The sequence below is a fragment of the Dipodomys spectabilis genome, unplaced genomic scaffold (genome assembly GCF_019054845.1).
Source record: "Dipodomys spectabilis isolate Male_0828 unplaced genomic scaffold, ASM1905484v1 ptg000258l, whole genome shotgun sequence".
NCBI lineage: Eukaryota > Metazoa > Chordata > Mammalia > Rodentia > Heteromyidae > Dipodomys > Dipodomys spectabilis.
The window spans coordinates 124,637-139,678 of NW_024870935.1; the positions used below are offsets into that span (position 1 = coordinate 124,637).

Sequence of the window (15,042 nt, forward strand, 5' to 3'; positions counted from 1 at the left end):
CCCCAGCTCAGGGACTCTGCCACTGTTCATTGGTAGTCATGTTCTCTTGGTCTGTGTTGACCCCACCCCACAGCTGTTCCCCACTCCTTCCCGGGTGTCAACCCCAGGTTTTGTCCTTTGGGAAGAGCCTACAAAGTTCTCAGGAAAGACATATCTGGTGGTGACTAGCTGAAGCCCTGCCCAGATCCATCCCTGGCTGACCTGGTCCCTGTGCCAGGGAGCCTGCCAACATCCCAACTGATAATACAGGCATCCTCTTAGGTCAACACGGGAAAGGGCAGAGGCGAGAGCAAGCTATCTCAAGCTATGGCCTCCCTCCTCCCCCCCCCCCCCAGCCTCCCTCCCCTCCCTGCTGACCAATGCCTCACCCTCCACCTCAGTTCACCCTCACCGCCACAATGCTGGCACCACAGTAGGGCTGAACCACAAAGCAACTGGTGGTCCTGTGAGTGCTGGGGTGTGGCTGTAATCATTATTGAACCCAGTGAGTGGAAAGTTCCACACTGGAACTGGCGCAAATTCACATGTTAGCCAATTATGTGAATAAACCTCTGGACCAGGCAAGACAGAGACCATGCCCAAATGGGAAGCATGATGGACAAGAATCATCACAGTAGAGACTTTGCTGCGGGCCAGGCTCTAAAACATCTTTTCATTATTTACACCAAACATCTCTGATCCTCACAAGGGAGATCCCTGGGGGACCAGTGGGAATGCAAAGGCTCAGCAAGGCTCATTAATTAAAGCAAAGTTACACAAGTAGTAAAAATAAGTGCTGGAGCATTCTGGATCCAGAATCTTCACCTTGACCTTACCCAGACCGTCACAAATGCCCTACCGAGGGGATCAGAAAGGTATCCCCAGTTTGCACAGAGCCTCAGATGACAGAGCCAGCCATTGTTTTCTGTGACCCAACTGGCTTGTCTACAGAGGGACCCCAGGACTCGGGGAATGTACTTTCAAAGGTGCCCATATAATTAAACTCCTGGGAAATTAACACATAAAGTCTGAAGCAATCATTAAAATAATTTGATATATGCACACATAATAGAGATATAATGCCATGTTAGAAAAATGTACAGAAACTCTGTATAGGACGATTATGTTAAAGGGTATGTATATTAAAATGTAATGCTAAAATGGTTACATAATGGCAATTTTCAGTAAGCATCATCTTTAAAAAATAAGTAACTTTCTAAAGAAATATGCTTCCTACTAAGAACAAACTGCAGGCACAAACACTGACACACAGACAAACACACAGATAAACACACACAGTTTTCCAGGGTCCTCAGACTTAGGCAGAGACCACAACCAATACTGGCTGGATTTCTTCACAAATGGTAACAACTCCTCACATTAATACTGTGTGTTAGTGTGGTTGGAGGTGTGGCTCAGGCGGTAAAGCGCCAGCCAATAAGTGGAAGTTTCACATGCAAACTTTGAGTCCCCGTCTCAGAAGAAGAAGAAGAAAAAAGATGTATGCATGCAAGAAGTTAGGGTAACTTTTACATGTGGCTCCTTAATCGGAGACGGGGTTGGGGATGCAACTATTTGAGATCTGAAATGAAATGGTGGCTTACTCCTTTGGAGTCTACAAGTGCCCCTAACTACTAACTCAGCCCTGTTTCTCAAAGGTGTGAGGGACCCAAATAATGTGACAAAGGATTATATCACGTATGTGCATTCCTTTTTTGCAAGTATTTCCAAGTGAGCACACACTTGCGCACTCTTTGGGACTATTTTACGATTATGGGGTATCACTTCTTCAACTTTACAGTCACCCACAGAGTTGTCTTAGATGAGGGGTGCAGACGTTAGCCGGAGGCCCTGCTGAGGACCTCTGTCCCTCAGTCAGCCTGCATGCAGATCCCTCTCTGCGGAAGTCCTACCCACTTCCCAGGAGAGCTCGGTCGCCATGGTGACATCCCTAGGCAGCGCGGCGGGGAGGGCTCTGGGAGGTGGCTTGGGTCTGCGCTCTGCTGCTCCTCCTCTCGCACTCAGATGGACACATCAGTCAACTGCAACCCTGGTTTCTTCAGGTGTGGAGGGAGCAGACCAGGTTCCCCCCACCCCCAAAAGAAAGCCGGAAGCATACAAACCAGAAACACATGGGCAGCTGGCTACTTCAGCACAGCTGCTGGAGTGATTCACGAGAGGGCCGGCCAAGTTCCCACCATTCCAGGCAGAGGGGAGGGGGTCGGGGGAGGAGGGGAGCATAAGTGGGTCACACCTGCACGAGTCTGGTCCCCTTCTAGGGAAGGACTTTGTTTACTCCCAGACTGCAGCTGGGAATGGCCCGGGTCTTGTAAACACCACACACCGTGGCCAGTTGGCTCGGCTCAACCAGATGGCTTGAGTAGGGGACTGGAGGCTATGGCCTCTCCCAGGCAAAACCTATTTCCTGCCTGATTCCCACAGGAGACGGCACCGCACAGCCTGACAGAGGAGCCGGGGTCCGATTCATACACACACCCCGGGGACCCGCCGGAAGAGGGGCCCTGGATTTGGATGGAAATCCGGCAAACTCTTGGCAGGGTTTCGCTGCTGCAAGATGAGGTGAAGCCCACATGTCTGTGCGATGTAGCCACGCACTTGAGTCGTGTCCCCTTGCCTGGCCTTCGTGCTTATGTGACAGATGAGGAAACCGAAGGCTCACTGCCCACAGCAGGCACTCAATAATAACTTGCCGAATGAAAGCAGCGATTACCGCTGAATGATCGAAGGATATACAGAATTCCGCTCCTCCCAGTAGCACGCATGCTGACCGCACTTGGCCACATTTATCCTCGTCCCCCATTCCGGTTCTTCCCAGCCCCGATGTTTTCCCCTCATGGCGGAGGGAATCTTCCTCCCCCCCCACCCCCGTTTTTACTAAACACTATGATCACCCACATTTTAAGACAATCAATCCATGGGAAAGCGGAGTCCAAGCCCAGAAAATGTGTGGACTACCTAGGATTTCCCCAGTGGGTCTCAGCTGCCTGTACCCACTCCAGTGACCCTTGGTCTTGGGCTAGCTCTGCTTGCCTTGTGAACCCCGTTTCTCAGGAGAGCTCCCCTGTAGTTTCGGGGTCTCTTACCGTATGCCCCGGCAGGTGCTGAGGGTGACGCTCGAGTCTCCTGCGTTCCTCACTGTGCCGTGGTAAAAGCAATGATTCTGGAAAAGGAAGAGAAAGAAGGGTTCAGGGCACACAGCACTGGTCAGCAGCTTGAGGTTAACGTCATGACCGTGACAGACAACTGATGGTCAGATCCTCTCCACCCTAACCTCGCATACTGCAGCCCACACGTCAAAAAGCCTTTGAAGCCGGGCACCAGTAGCTCATGCCTGTAATCCTAGCTACTCAGGAGGCTGAAATCTGAGGATCGTGGTTCAAAGCCAGCCCTGGCAGGAAAGTCCTTGAGACTCTCATCTCCAGTGAACCACCAGAAAACCAGAAGTAGCGCTGTGGCATAAAGTGGTAGAGCGCTAGCTTTGAGCTGAAGAGGTCAGAGACAGAGGCCAGGCCCTGAGTTCAAGCCTCATGACACACACACACACACACACACACACACACACACACACACACACACACACACACACACACACACACACACACACACACACACAAATCCTTTAAAGCTACCAGCTACCATCTTGGTTTGATTCTCATTGAAATCTGGGAAGTAGGGCTGGCAGCTATCACTCTGTCCCCTGATCTGATGAAGTTCAGGGGTAAGGACTTTTCCAAAGATCTTCCCTCTGTGTGGGGCTGCCCAGGATTTTCACATCTGGCCATACAGGTTTTCACAGGAGTTCTTAAACCCAGTGTCTCACATCCTTAGGAGAAGAGGAAATGTCACAAAGAAGACACACAGAAAGAGAAGCAGCTAAGGGGCACGTGGAGACCACCAGCCGAGGGACACTCAGGAGCCCCTGGAAGCTGTGAGCGGCGGCCGGTTTGGAAGGGACGCAGCCCTGCCTTGCGGCACCTGGGTTTTGAACTTTCAACCTGCAGAATTGTGAGCAAAGAATGCACCTCCCACCACCAAAGCCATGCCTGGTTCGTACTTGCGTTGGCTCCTGATTCCCCGGTCCCTGATGCCCTTTTCTAGCCATCCTGCTTGTGGCCATCTGGTCCCCCAAACCCAGCTAGATTCCTCCCTCATTGTTCATGGCTGCTGCGTATTACCATGCAACCCCAGAGCAGGGCCCCGGAGGTCCCATAATGGACAGACAGAAACACAGCTGCCGTCTTCAGGAGTTGATGGTCTTTGGAAGCCAGTCCTTACTTGGAAAGCCAAAGATCGTTTCACACAACGTTCATGGTGCTGACAGAGCGAGTCACACGTTGGAGAACCAGCTCAGAGCCTGGCTCCGCAGCCGACGGGTTGCCTAGCCAGCACGAAGCCCTGAGTTCTACACCCCTGTGCGGCCCAAAACAACGACCACAGGACACAGGTAGGGGGCCTACAGCAGCATCTACCAGGCAGACATGACTGCTGGGCCCGACAAAGCGAACGCAGAAGGGGTCACAGGTGACCCATTCCTGTACGCCTCTTCCCCAATGGGAGGAGACGATCTGGCTGGAGCAGAAGCAAACCTCCCGGGTACAGGTTCTGAAAGGGTCTAAAGACATGGGAGCCTTCTCTTGTTCTAACACTCTGAGCTTCAGTAAAGACCATCTTTAAACGTTCAGGGTCTCCAGGCCCATCTCCCATCCAGCTCTGAGACTGAGTCCAACCTGCTAATCCAACGGGAACATTTTTACATAGATTGTCATGCAGGCACCATCCCTGACTGACCAGCCACAAAACCAACCTGTCTGGTCCTCCCCATCTTTGGCCCCGACCTCGTTGAGTGGGGAGAGTGCTATAAACAAAGCAGCTAGCTTTACAGCGCACACACAACTGCAGAGTAGCTGGCTCAGAGCAGCGGGCCGTATTAGTGGCCGTCTTCTTGCTACATTCTTCTTCATTAGGGATGGAACTCGGCCTCAAGAGACTTGGAAGTCCACCAGAGAGCTGAGCCAGGAATCCGCTGGGTCAATCCTCCATCCTGTGCAGGTGAGCCAGGCAGCCAGATCGCGATTCAGGCCAAGTCAACTCTTAGCTGTGGGCTCTTCTCTGGACCACAAGTGGCCCTGCATCTGCTGATAATCCATCAGCCAGAGATCCGGCTCTTTCATCTGTAAGATTCGACTGCAAAGATGCTTTTGCTGGGTTCTGTGAAGGGACTAAGCCTTCCAATTTTGTATCTGCACCTGTGGTGTGTTTTTGTTATTGTTTTTGTGCCAGTCCTAGGGCTTGACCTCAGGGCCTGGGCACTGTCCCCGAGCTGCTTTTGCTCTACCATGTAAGCACCTCTTCCAGCCTTTTCTTTTTATATGGTGCTGAGGAATCGAACCCAGGGCATCATGCATGCTAGGCAAGCACTCTACCACTGAGCCTCATTCCCCGCCCTATCTGTACCCTTTGATCTGAGCTATTTATTCTGAGCTGCATCAGCACCCCCTGATTTTTTTGGGGGGGGTAGGGTAGGGCTTGAACTCCCTGAGCTCTTTTGCTCTAGACTAGCGCTCTACCACTTGAACCACCGCGCCACTTCCAGTTTTCTGGTGATTCACTGGAGATAAGAATCTCACAGACTTTCCTGCCCAGGCTGGCTTTGAACCATGATCCTCAGATCTCAGCCTCCTGAGTAGCTAGGATTACTGGCACCTGCTTCTTTTATCTTCTTAAAGAGGCAGTCCTCCAAGACTCAGGAGATCACCTCATCCCTGTTCTGTTCCTTTGAAGCAGTAATGCTTTGGGAGTCGCTCTGGAGACCAACACCGAGCTAATGTCAACCAGGGCACCAGCCTGTGATTTGGGACAATCTTAACCCTGCATCCAACCCTTCCTTGCCTTCCTGTCCCCGATTCCCTTATTTAACCTGCAGCCCATGTCTGCAGATGGCTGAAGAGGTACAGGAAGTACTGTCTTTCAATGGCTGCCATAGAACAAATCTCCTGTCTCTGCCTTCACTAAGTCTCTTAATCTGGCATATGGGGGGTAGGTGGCTGGGCCTAACTTTAGACTCCTGGAATTTCAGCCTGGGGTGTAGACAGCCAGCTTCTTGTCCACTCCCGCTCACTCCAGCCACGGGGGAGGTGCAAGTACCCACTCTTCCTCTACATCACAATTCCCTGGATCTTAAAACAAGTTGGTTGGTGACCTTCAGCCCTTGGCAGAGAAAAGCCACTATGTACGCCCAGGGGACATTCTCTAGCAGCTAGGAAAGAGGGGAGAGGCAGGCTAATCGCCCCTGGCCAGGAGGCCATCTGCCTGCCACATGGCTCCTGGGCGTGGGCCCAGAGGCCTGCAGGCGGATCCTCACCTCAGCGACTGGCCAAGGTGACCGGTCACCCCAGCCCCCTGCACGCCTCACCCCGCTTCTCTCAGGGAGGGCTGGGCCTCTCTCCTTCCAAGCCTGTGATCCTGTGCTGAGAGTTTGGGACTCCAGGGGAGACTGAGTCCCCCCAGCCTTGGGATGTGATTGTTGCTGAGTGACCCCACCAAGTGGTGTTGGAACGCCAGAGTAAGGGTGGACCCCTGAACCCCACGCTCTGCCTTCCCTGGCCACAAAAGCCTCTGACTCTTGTTACCTTCCAGCAGCCAAGTGGACAAGTTCTAGTCTAAGCCTCGCCGCTTCTGAACGCGGGCAAGTGATCTTTCCTCTTCTCGAAATTCAAATTCCCTCATCTGTCCACTCTGGAGCTGGGAAAGCTGTCATCAATTCCCACGAGAAGCCATGACTCACTGAACGCCACCACCGCCCTGACGATCAGATACCAGTATCGCCATTTTTTAAGATTAAAACAACCACCACCACCAAACAATAATGAGGTCAAAAGGGTTGATGAAGGCCACGAACGGGTGAAAGCCAAGAATACACAGCTGTGGACTTGAGTCAGAGCTCTAATTCTCTCTCTCTGCGGACACATACGCTAAGATTCGTATCCCCAGTGACCTGGCCTAGATTAGAGCTATGGCCCCGAGGCCTGGCCATCAGTCTAGATAAGGTTCCCAGAATTCCCGCCGTGTGAGGCCAAGTTTGGAGCAGAAAGCAGCCGTGATATTTGGGCCAAGGGCTGCTGCGAATGGTTTATTCCATTCCTGTTTCTCCTTGATTTCTCAGCTTGCAAATGAGAAAGCTGAGAGCCTCTTGGGTCTGGGTGGAGACTTTGTAAGATTCCGGTAGCAGAGCATTCAAGAAAATAATGAGAGCCAGGTGCCAGTGGCTCATGCCTGTCATCCTAGCCACTTAGGAGGCTGAGAACTGAGGATCACAGTTTGAAGCCAGCCTGGGGAAAGAAATGTCTGTGAGACTCTGAAGCTCTTATTAACACCAAAAAGCCAGAAGTGGAACTGTGGTTCAAGTGGTACAGCACCAGCCTTGAGAGAGAAAGCTAAAGGGTAGCACCCAAGCCCGGAGTTTAAGACCCACCACTGGCATTTGAAGAAAGGTAACAGTGAGCTATCCCATGGTCCAGCTTCAACCAGCCAGACCCTGGTGGGAGGAGGGATGGGTGGAATGTTTCTTCCACTTCTTTGTTTCTAAGAGAGCCTTGACACTTCTCAGCCCAGTGCTCCAGCGGAGAGCACAAAGCCCGATTGGGGGGCCAGCAATGAGGTCACTGCATTCCATGGGTTCTCTGGCTGGGGGGGGGTCACCTTGGGGGTGGGGGGACGGGCTTTCATACCAGGAAGTATGAGCTCATCGAAAACTTGGGGACAGAGAGCGTTCTTGAGCTGTAGCTCTGAGAGTAGAAGAGCCAAGCTCGGGGGAGCTTGTTCCTGGCCCTAGGGTGGCCAAGAACTGAGGCAGGAAGAAAAGAGAAGGTATGGGCGACTGCTAGACGTAGCCCACTTTGCCTGCTGCCACTTGGGCAGGTCCTGGTAAAGGTGACGGATCTTCATTCACATGCAGCTCGAAGAGCCCTTCAACTGCCTAGTAACCGCACACTCCACCTCCTAGATCCACCCAGAGCTGTCCTGTCCCTTCCCCGGTCAGCGAAGCTGTCCGTGACTAAGAATGGCTGTGACAATCTGGTTAAGACATTCTGTATTCAAACTGGGGCCGATGCTCTCGCCTAACCCTACTGAATCGGGAGATGGAGCGCTGAGGGTCAGGGTTCCAACCCAACCCAGGCACGAGACTCCATGAGACTCTCTTCTCCAATGAACCACCCAAGAAGCCAGAAGTAGAGCTGCGGCTCAAGAGGCAGAGGACCAGCCTTGAAAGAAAAAGCTACAGAACAGCACCCAAGCCCTGAGTCCAAGCCCCGGTACCCGCACACAGACACAGACAGACACTGGGAGGGGGGAAGGTGTCTGATATGAAAATAGACGCAAAAGAAGGCAACTTTTATAACTTAAAATCACATGAATAAGGCAGACCATGAAATCTGCATCCTGATCAGAATTCCATAAACCATATATATCGTGGGAAAGGGATTAATTAAATATCTAATCAGATAGCTTGGCAGAAATGTATTTTTTTTTTTTACTTAACAACTTTGTTAGTATGTGAGCAATTAACATGTCAAGACGACACATCCTTCAAGATGACTTGTACTCGTTTCTGATCAGTGCCATGATCCTAAACCCTTCCGCCCTCTGTGTAGGAATTTTAGCCACAAAGGATGGGCATTAGGCCTTGGTCTTTGGTCAGGGGAAACAAGCTCTTCAGAGAAGGGACCATCGCCACCACACATCTCCATAGGCCCTAGGAACAGGGCCTGGCTAGAGCCACAGCTAGATAGGCAAGTGCTGAGCTGAACTTACCTCAGATTTCAGCGTGGTGGTTTGAGGGGTGCCACTCGGAGTGTAGTGGGTTTCTGTATAGGCTGGAGCAAAAAGATACCTGTGCAAAGAATAAACACAAGCAGACATTAATATCTGTGACAGACTCCAGCCTCTTGGGACCGCCGCCAGTGATGTTTTAATTAATCCATGTATTGATCTCAGGACCTGGACGCTGTCCCTTTAGTCTTTTCTACTCCAGGTTGGCGCTCTACCCCTGGAGCCTCAGTCCCCCTTCCGGCTGTCTGGCGGTTCATTGGAGACACTGACTTCCCAGCCCAGGTTGAATGGCGATCCTCAGATCTCTGCCTCCAGATTAGCTAGGATAATAGGCATGAGCCACCAGCACCTGGCTGTTGATTTGGTGTTTGGTTGGTTTTTGCCCTCCAACACTACAGGTGAAGATATTTAGCATCAGTCCATCCATTTCTCAAGAGAGTTACTTCCCTCCCGTTGCATGTTTGGGTGGGACTGTCAATTGCAGGGTCCCAAAGACCCCTGGCCGGAAGCTGGTCTATGCTTCCAGCAAACCCAATAAACTGATATTTCCAGGTCACCAGGGAGCCTGGGGCTGCCTTCACCCCACTTTCCAAGACTACTGGGTCACGTTTCCAGACTAAGTCATTCTGCCCATTACCTTTCTTCTTTAAACCTGCACATTGGTTTCTCCTTTACTATCGACCCTCAGAAACATACTAAGACTCTCCCACCATGCCAGGCGCCAGTGGCTCACGCCTATCATCCTAGCTACTCAGAAGGCTGAGATGTGAGGATCGAGGTTCAAAGCCAGAAAAGTCCCCGTGAGACTCTCATCTCCAATTAACCACTCAAAAAAACTGGAAGTGGCACTGTGGTTCAAGTGGTTAAGCGCTACCCTCGAGCACAAGGGACAGCGCCCAGGCCCTGAGTTCAAGCCCCACAACCAACAACAACAATAAAAAAGAATCTCCCACCAAAAGTCAGGTGACACGAGACAGAACTTTTTAAAAAAGTTACAAGAAGAGGCTGGGAAGGTGGCTCAGTGGTAGAGCGCTCACCTCGCATGCATGAAGCCCTGGGTTCGATTCCTCAGTACCACATACACAGAAAAAGCTGGAAAGCAGGGTTGGGGTGGGGCGGGAGGAGCGCTGTGGCTCAAGTGGTAGAGTGCTAGCCTTGAGCAAAAGAAGCTCAGGGACAGTGCCCAGGTCTGGAGTTCAAGCCCCAGGACTGGCCCAAAAAAAAGTTACAAGACAAATGAAAGAGTCAAATGGATGCTCAGCGAGTGGAACTGATCTCCTGCCAGTCAAAGTCAGCGTAGGGTGTCAATCATGCCTTGTCATCCTGGCTCCTTAGGAGTCTGAGAAAAGGAAGGTCTGAATTTTGAGGCCAGTCCAGACAGACACGTTCTCAACCCACAGCTGGGCAGATGGCCAAGCACTGGCATCTCTAGCCACCTTGGGGCCAGAGACTTGGGAGAATCATGGTGCCAGGTAGATGGAGGCAGAAGAGTTCTGGAGACTCTTGTCTCTGGGAAGGCAAGCCAGGCTTGGTAGTGTGTGCCTGTAATCTCTGTGATGAAGGGAAAATCAGCATGGCCCGGGTTCTTGAATACTTGGGTTTTGATTCATTTCTGCTATTTTACTATCCCTCTCAGATTTTCAGTTCCTTTTACAGACACACACACATACACACACACACACAAAATGAGGGTAAATTTGTCAAGGCTGTCTTAAGAATGAAGACAAGAATACATGTATCGCATAGCTGGTGCAGAGTGGAGCCGGGTAAAAATAAGCGATTTTCGTCACTGGCTCTGGGCTTTCCAGGCAGGTGCTCTACTGCTGAACCATGCCTCCAGACCTGTTTTGTGCTGGCTGTTTTTGACATCGGGCCTCACTTCCCACCCAGGCATACTCCTGGGCCATAGTCTACGTACTTGAGGCTTTCCACCATAGCTACAATGACAGGCATTCATTTTGCCACTGTACCCAGCTCTCGGTCAAGAGGTGGTCTCATGAACTTTTCTGCCTGAGCTGGCCTCAATTATTGATCCTCCTAATCTTGGCCTCCCAAGGAGTGAGGATGACAGGTGTGAGCCACCAGCACCTGGCTTTACCATTGCTTTTTAGAAGGCTTAGGGTGGAAGACTCCAGATACGCAGATGTCTTTCTAACTCTCTCCAGCCATTAATTCTTGAGCGAGCCGATGAAAAGCAATTAGCTCGTTCCCGCAGCCTGTTTCCTGGGTTGCTTTTGCAGACTGCATAATGGACAGCTGGCCTGGGTTCCGAGTGTAATGGTCCATCCTAGGTGCCAATGGGAAGGCGTGGATTTTTCCCACAGGAAATGCACTTGTGCTAAGTACATTCTCACCCTCTTCTGAGTCCTAGCAGAAGCTAAATAAATCATTTATCCAGACCTTTGCTTCCTTTTCCACCAAAAAAATGGGGAAAATGTATCTCCTTGATAAACTGTCAAGAATCAAATGTCCTAGGACCTCGCAATGGCCCAGGGCTATAATCCCAGCTACTTTGGAGGCAGAGAAAGAAGGATCAAAGTTGGAGGCCAGCTCAGGTAAGAAAAGAAAAAAAAAATTTCTTTTTTGCAAGACGCTATCATAAAGAACAAAGCAGCCATGAAGGGATATGGTGAAGACTCCCAGCTATGAGAAATGCTAGGCCTCGGGAGAGTCAGCCTGAGGCTAACCTAGGAATAAAAAACAAGACTATCTGAACAATAACTAAAGCAAAAAGGCATCGCTGAAGAGGTACACCATCTTCTGAGCAAGTATGAGGCACTAGGTTCAAACCCAGCACCCCCACACCCAGCAAAAAATCAAATGGCATAGTAATGATACATGTCTAAATGCATACAAAATGGCATACGAACACAGTCTAATGCTACAGCCAAAGACCTCATTGTGTGCCCTTAGCCTTGGAGGTTTTCAGATGCTTGCTGGTTCTCAGCCAGACATCCAGACAGAAGCTAAGTGTCTTTCCATGGTTTCTTATTCTGAGGCTCTGCCTCCAGCCTCCATGGATGGATGATGAATATATGGTGGAAAGATGATGGTGGATGGAGGATGGATGGATGACTGAGTGGATGAATGGACAGATGGATGGGTGGGTGGGTGGATCGATGGATGGGTGGATGGGTGAGTAGATGGATGGATGGAATTTCTACCTTGTATAAGAGTCGGACTGGTGGCCACTCAACAATGGAAAACTTCCAGGGGTGGCACGTTACTGACTACCCGACCAGTTCTATCCACACTGAATTATCTCTGTCAGGAGCACCCACCACTGATCACTGTGCATTGCATCTTCTGTATCTCCAGGGAGCAGTGTGCTTTGTCTGCCCATAACCGCCTTTCTAATCAACATCTAGTTTAGAAATGCACACGTTGGGTTCCACCCCAAGTGAGACCCACTGAATCAGATAGAAACCCCAGGGCCTGGCCCCCACCAACTATTTCCTCTACTTCCCTTGTGATTCTGACACAGACTGAGAACGGCTGCCCTAGACTGCAGCCCACCTCACCCACCTGCCTTGACTACTCGCCGGGTCCCACCCAAGCCTGCCACCCACATGTGCTCAGTGCTGGGATCTCTAGTCCTGGCGCACGTGTGAGGTACTCGGCCCCTCCTGTTTCATAGTGGAGTGCTAGGAGGTGCTGGGTGGACCCTAGCACATGGTCCAAACTGAATTCCCATGCCATGTCTATCAGCTATATTCTTAAAGTAAAGCCAGGTACCAGTGGCTCACGCCTGTCATCCTAGCTATTCAGGAGGCTGAGATCTGAGGATTGAGGTTTGAAGCCAGCTGGGGGCAGGAAAGTCCATGAGCCTCTTATCTCCAATTGAAGCTGTGGCTCAAGTGGTAGAGGTGCTAGCCTTGAGCACAAAAGCTCAAAGACTATGCCCAGGCCCTGAGTTCGAGCTCCAGTACAGGCAAAAAGAAAAGCAATCTCTGTTATGTTCAGGAGAGGAGAGCAGAGACGAGAGGAAGAGAGCAGCCACAACACCCTGCGCAGCACCTGGCCCTGTACAGCTAACTCTCGGTGAAACACAGGTGACTCAGACTCACTCAAGGTCCTGAAGTGAAACACGCATGCTCTGAATCCCAACCAGAAAACCCCCCACCCCCAACACACATGCACACCAGACACAAGCCCCAACACCACCACTCTCCTTAGAGGAACAGAACGGACTGCTCCTGGAACTTCACAGGCTCCAGCCGCCAGGCCCACACACAGCACAGGGACTGACGGGGTCAACAATCCTCGGGCCTGGAGATTTCTGGTGACATAGCTAAGCTGAAACTCCCTCTCGGGAGGAACAAGGGGATGATGAAAAGAAACCCACAAAACTCAAGCTGCCTTTCGCCCCATCAGATAAGCCGGTTGGTTACAACAACAATAAACAACAGTGTTGATAAGTTCAAGTACCTTAAAAAACAACCCCCACCCACAGCAAACCCTGCTCCTCCCACAGGCTACCCTCCCCCACTTTCCTCCCCCCCCCCCCACCTTCCCCTCCTTCCCCTGGTCTGTTTCTGCCTGATTCTGCCAAGAACCAACAGGTGTGCTACAGCTGTTTGGGCCCTGGGGAGGCACAGACTGGAGGCTCCATCTTAGTTGCTCTGGGGGAGTTCTCTGGGACCTAGGCCCCTCCGGTTCCCTGCTCATTCTCTGAAGGCCACCATCATGGGACTCAGGAGGCCCACAATGCCAGGAAGGCTCGTGGAAAAATAAACTGATAAAACCCTGGGTGCCATGCGGGTCCTCTGGGGAATTCGACCTCTATCTTCGATAACTGTTCCCCAGATGCTCTTCCGGGCTCTGGGGGTCCTCCTCCCATTAAAACCTTAACCTTTATAGCTTTCTTCCTGTTGGTGGCCACGCCCCCAGCCTCGTCGGACATGCTGATATTAACGTATTAACACTAGTGGGGATTGATTCTGTGCAAGTTATTCAAGTCCCTATTCAGACTATTCAATTCTCCCTTCCTTCGCTTCCTTTCCCTCTTTTATTCCCGGTCCTGGAGATCGAACCCAGGACCTTGAACACGTTGGGCATATGCTCTGTCATGGAGCCACATCCCCAGCATCTTGGTTTTCCTTTTCAGAGGATGAGGAAGGCAGGCCCTGGGAAGCTCTGCGCATCAAGCCTAATGTGTCACCTGACTCCGAGGCCCAACCACAGCCAAGGGGGGGAGGGGGCTTTGGCAGCAATGCGGGGGGGGGGGGGGGGCTGTGTGCTTTTGTATTATTTACTCAAGAATGTCTGCACAAGCATTGCTTACTCCTGGGGCTGTCAGGGTCTTAATCCTCTACCACCTCCCTCTTGGCTCTCTCTACCAAGATGACTCATGGTCCCAGACAGGGATCCTGGGAACCCTCAAAATGCCCCCCTCCCCCGCCCCATTGCCTTTCATGGGTGTATACTGCAACCGGCCCAAAACAGTTGGAGGAAATGAAACTTTTCTGTCTTCCAGGCAGTCTTTCAGCAACTCGTGTGGAGTAAACCACCGCCGTGTTTGTCCAGCAGATCAGCGGAAACCACAGGTGAGGGAGGAGCGGCCGGGGGAGGGGCCTGCTGCTCACATCCGCTCGGGGAGAAAGAACGCGCAGGAAGATGAAGAAAACAGCTCAAGACTTGTACATCTGCGAGGACGTGGAGGAAGAGGCCCTGAGAAGAGCAAAGGAGCCCCTTGCTTCCACCCCTTTAGACTGATCCAATATTCCAGTCACTTCCACAGACTCGTCCAATATTTCTTAGCATCTTAAAACCAGCAGACATGGCCAGAGCTCAAAGTCAGGAAAGGAAAGGGTGGGGAGGGAGAGAAAGAGAGAAAGGGAGGAAGGGAGGGAGGAAGGGAGGGAGAGGGAAGGAGAGGAAAAGAGAGGGAGGGACAGAGGGGGGAGAGGGGAGGAGAAAGAGGGAGAGGGAGGGGAAGGAGGGAGAGAGGAGGGAGAGAGAAAAAGGGAAAGAAAAAAGAGAGGGAGAGAGGGAGGGGGAGAAAAGAGATTGTGGGGGTTTCTGTGCTAGTACTCAATCTTGAACTCAGGGTGTGGGTGCTGTCCCTTAGCGTTATTCTGCTCATGGCTGGCACCCTACCACTTGATATACTTCCCCGTCCAGCTTTTTGCTGGAGGTAAGAGTCTTTCGTGCCCAGCCTGGCTTTGAATCTTGATCCTCAGATCTCAGCCTCCTGGGATTACAGGCGTGAGC

General features: G+C 51.5%; 1 protein-coding gene across 1 annotated transcript in view; it reads right to left on the reverse strand.

Moving 5' to 3' along the window:
* Adam19 (ADAM metallopeptidase domain 19) overlaps window positions 1-15,042 on the reverse strand; it is a 64,278-nt gene that overhangs the window by 27,718 nt on the left and 21,518 nt on the right. The window contains exons 4-5 of the mRNA XM_042699601.1: window positions 8,812-8,890; window positions 3,084-3,160 (exon numbers count right to left, since the gene is read on the reverse strand). Coding sequence (XP_042555535.1) covers window positions 3,084-3,160; window positions 8,812-8,890 — 156 coding nt within the window. The remainder of the gene's footprint in view (window positions 1-3,083; window positions 3,161-8,811; window positions 8,891-15,042) is intronic.